The sequence below is a fragment of the Acyrthosiphon pisum genome, chromosome A2 (genome assembly GCF_005508785.2).
Source record: "Acyrthosiphon pisum isolate AL4f chromosome A2, pea_aphid_22Mar2018_4r6ur, whole genome shotgun sequence".
Taxonomy (NCBI): Eukaryota; Metazoa; Arthropoda; class Insecta; order Hemiptera; family Aphididae; genus Acyrthosiphon; species Acyrthosiphon pisum.
Window position 1 is genome coordinate 75,665,704 of NC_042495.1, and position 4,737 is coordinate 75,670,440.

At 26.2% G+C, this 4,737-nt stretch overlaps 1 protein-coding gene across 1 annotated transcript; it reads right to left on the reverse strand.

Moving 5' to 3' along the window:
* Nucleotides 1–741: 741 nt before the first annotated feature.
* ACYPI53115 (zinc finger SWIM domain-containing protein 7-like) lies at nucleotides 742–4,139 on the reverse strand. The gene is given in 3 exon segments (NM_001297637.1): nucleotides 742–1,343; nucleotides 2,988–3,071; nucleotides 4,029–4,139. A coding segment is annotated over 1 exon segment (423 nt). The 5' UTR covers nucleotides 1,333–1,343; nucleotides 2,988–3,071; nucleotides 4,029–4,139; the 3' UTR covers nucleotides 742–909.
* Between the last annotated feature and the right edge of the window lie 598 nt (nucleotides 4,140–4,737).

Sequence of the window (4,737 nt, forward strand, 5' to 3'; positions counted from 1 at the left end):
TTATCGCCTTATCGGAAAATAGATTCTTAGATTTTGTGATTACCTAGTGGGGAGCAGTGGTTACGTAATTCGTTGACATTTATCGACATTTAATAAAATTTTTTAATTTAATTTTTCAATATTTATAAATTGTGCTTAGCTGTTCTAAGAATTATTTAGTGTGAACATATAAAAATGTGTTTAATAAATTGTTTTTTGATATTAAAAATATTTTTCAGCTAAACTTAAAAATGTTCAAGTCTTTTTTAGTTGCATTTTCTTGGTTAAAATGCTTTTTTTGTAGCATTATTGGCAATTTTTTAATTCCTTTGTTGTAGGTTTTTGATGCTTTATTTTCCTAGCCCTAGTTATTACTTGTCTTTAAATTTCAAATTTTTACAAAATACACCTCAATATTTTTTGTGGGTAAGCGCTTAAAACCTTTTAAGTATATTATTATATTTTGTATAATGGCATTATACATCACAATGACATTTTCAAATACAGTTTTTTCGGCAAAATTGAATTTGACCCACAATATTACTAATAGAAAAATAAATTATAAGATATCCCTAGAAATAATAGCTCAAGCCAAATTTAGTGTTCTGTTAATTTAAATTCCTGGATCTGGCCATTATAAGAGTACCCAATGACTGTTGTAATATGAATTTAATAAGAAAATATGAAACTTAGTAGGTACTTATCTAACGTTTCTTTAGATTAATATATTATTTACAAATAGCAAAATAAAAGACTTAATTACAAAATTATCTCAACATTTATTTGATGCAAAGTTTTTACACGTTCATTTTTCCATTTTATTTCAATAGTATATAATACAATGTGTGTTATATTTGTTCAATTTAATTATAATATATATAAAATATATGATTACATTTAAAACTATTCATAATAAACAATGCTTATTCATTAAAATTCTTGATTACTATATGCAGAAATCATAATTGAAGTTATACCTTCAGGTGTTTCATTTTTGGTTTTAAAACTTCTTAAAATTAATGCTACTTTAGCAGCTAAAAAATGTTTGCAGCACAATGCTTTATCTTTTAATACTTGATGTTTGAAAAAATTGCATGTGCAAAAGTTAGCTGTTTCCATTATTGTATAAATATCACCTCTTGAGCCAACTATTTGAAGTATGCTTCTTAGATGACTTACTATTAAAAACACACTACCATCATCAATTAGTTCTAGAGCATGTTCAGTCAATGTAGAACCAAAAACCGAGTTCAAGCTTAATAATAATTCTTCAATACAAGATCGTTGTTCATAATCATTTTTTAAATTATCCAATATTTCGTGGACTATTGCAGGTAGTAGCCTACTAGTCATTTAAATGTATTCTGTAATAATATTTACCAATTTGTTTATAATTACTTCATTAAAAAGTTTTCATGAGACTGAGTTAGCACATATTATAGCATAATAAATAAAAAATATTTTCTTATGTATATGTTAAACATTAAAAATTATTTTAAACAAAACCATGTAAATTATTTAAAGTTTTTAAACATTTATAATTCAGATGGACAACAATATCACAAAAATTAAATCCATTGTTATTAATAAAATCTGCAATTATAACGTTTATACCATGCTCGTTACCTATTTTTTGATTGTTTATCCATTTAGGTATTGCAATATTCAATGAACGACAACAATTTTGAAGATTTAAATAAAAATATCTCATTATAAACTTTACATCTGGAGTAAATAGACACTGAGTTACATATCCTGCATCTTTTTTTCTCTGTTTTAGACCACATTCCAAAAATGTTATTAATTTTTTATAAGATGTGGTTTGTGGCCATGGTGTTGGCCAATGCGATGATGGCCAAAATATGTCATCTTGAGAATGTCTATAAACAATAATTACCTACAAAAAATAATAAAAATTGAATTAAGACATTTTCAATTACATACTATAAATTGTATTAATTACTCAAGAAAACATAAAAATAGAAACTTTACAAGTAAAATTAATTTGAATTATCCAAGTGTCATAAAAGAAAAAAATATAAGTGATATACAAATGTGAATATACATTTAAAGATTTTATTATATTTTAAACACTCGATAATATGTAAGAATTTCAATTGGTAATATACTAATATTTATTTTATTACCTGCCAATTATTTGCTCTCATTGTGTTCAAGTCAAGCATTTCAATTGGATATAAATAAGGACAAATCATATTATGAAATAGTAATTTCAAAACTGTGGATAATCGATTGTGATCGGCTTCTGAGAAATTATAAAAATGTTGAAAATCTAATATGAGAATCTCTTTGGTATGTGTCACCAAAAATTCCTTCATATTCACCAATTCTTTTGTAACTGGATCACCATAAAGTGCATGAACTGTGTAAAAATTGGTATCATTTGGTTTAGTTGCCATCCTTAAATCAAAATACCTGAAGAAGAAATAAAAATATTTTTAGGAACAATTTTAGAGTGTAAATGGAATTGTGCACCCACCATATGAAAATCCTAGATCCACCACTAAATATATGTAAAAAAAACTTTAAATATTTACACACAAGCTTGAACAATCATTGGTCAATTCAGAAACCAACCATAATTATTGTTGTGAGTCCAGAATGGAACTACTAATCAACTGATTTAAGTTAAAAACACAAATAAAATAAATATCTAAATTACCTTATTCCAAGATTCAGTTGAGTTTGAATATTACAAGTCTGAGTAATAGACCATTTGTAGACAAATCGGCGCATGGCAGGTCCCAATAGGCAGTTTAAATATTTTACAAGTCTTGAAGCATCTGGCCCTAATTTGCTATGTGGCGTGATGGTGTACGAAAATGAATCGTGAGATCCTAAGACGTAGTTTATCAGTTGATATATATAAAAAAATGTCTTAACAAATACATAGTAATAACTTATATTAAGATATACTATTATGGCTTTCTCAGTCTCTTAACTTTATACACATTAATTACAACAAAAATGTATTAATTTAAAAATACCTGGAATTGCTAATTGTGTAATAGGAATAAATGTAAGTGGTTTGGGTAGTTCTGATACCCAATACTCTTGATTTAACTTCATTTCTAAAACAAAATATAAAATACATTAAACTTTAAATAATCTAAGAAATAGGTATATTTTAGCTGAAACAATAGTTATGATTGATCAGTGGGACAAATTGTGTAATATTTATTTGTTGAGAAATTAAAAAAAAATCAAAACACTTATTGAGAAGTATACAGATCAATGATCATACATGTACCTATGGGTACCTCTTTGAGTAAACAGTTTTAATGTGCCTTAGATGAAATACTATAGAAAATAATTTTAATACTTACAAATTGTTATCAAATTGACAGATAAATTACTAAAATATATTAAATAAATATTCAACCTATTTTTGATTAAACTTATTATTTAATAATAATATTTAATCTAACCGGACTGTATCTGAGACACTATTGTACATTGTACAACGGTACAATTCATACAAATATTATGAATTATGAAAATGAAAATAAGCTCATGAATAATTGACAATGGAATACGACAAAAATATTAGTTTCTCAGTAAATAACAATAAGGCCAGGATATGACATATAGGTAAATTGATAAGTATTGTACTCTTTTGTCTATAATACTATATTACTATATAAGGGCATATGGGACATTAGATGTAGAAGGGGAAAATTTCAAGTGTTATGATTATACATTATAAATTATCAATATGCTGTGCTAGATTTACGAAGTACGAACTAGTTATTAATTACTATTAACTACAGTCTACGTTCTACGCGAGGTTTAATGGTAAACAATTCAAGATTTTATAATTCTTACTACCTATTATTACACAATATGCAACATAACAATCATAAAAATAAATGAATTCAGATTTAATCTTCGTATATCTAAATACATTGTTATGATTTAAAATTCCCGAGATCTAGACGTCGCCTGCTGAACACTGAAAATTTTAATTTTAATTAACGAAAATAAATAATAATATTGGAAACAGGAGATATTGTATAATCAATGCTTACAGGCACGGATCCAGAGCAAAGATCTGGAGGGGGCCGCAACAATTTTTTAACAATACAAATACAATTATGATAAAATATTATATTTTACTCACGGTCTTAGATTATTTTACTAAAAATTTTTTAATGATAGTAGGTATAGGTAATCAATGTGATAAAGAAATTATTGATTATTTAATATCACGGTCTTAGAAGATGGTCTTATGTCAATGGTTGTAACCACGGTCTTAGAAGATAAGGTCCGACGACTAGTATTTATCAGACGTCCGCTTGTTGTAGCAAATTTAGTTCAATTGTTACTCACGAGCGCTGCAGGTTATACTTATTGAGGTTATGAACTTAATAATTTATTCTTATTTAATATTTTGGTAAGGTTCAAAATTCCGCCAAAAATCTAAAATCAGCTGTTGAACTCCATAGAAAATAATTAAAATATTTATTTTTATTCACTGAGTAATTCACAATTGTATACGCTGTTTTTAGTTTTATTACAATCAGTTTTTTGTCGCTAAAAAATAAATTATGCCCAACAATATTTGTTTATTTGGTTGTAATACCAACAAAAAATTATCCGTGTTTTCCATTCCAAAAGACGAACTTTTAAAAAACGAATGGTTAAAATCCCTCGATGTTCCACATTTGTATAATAATAATGTTGTCTGCGAAGAACATTTTCGTACAGACCAAATACAAAAAAAAAGGATATATTTGA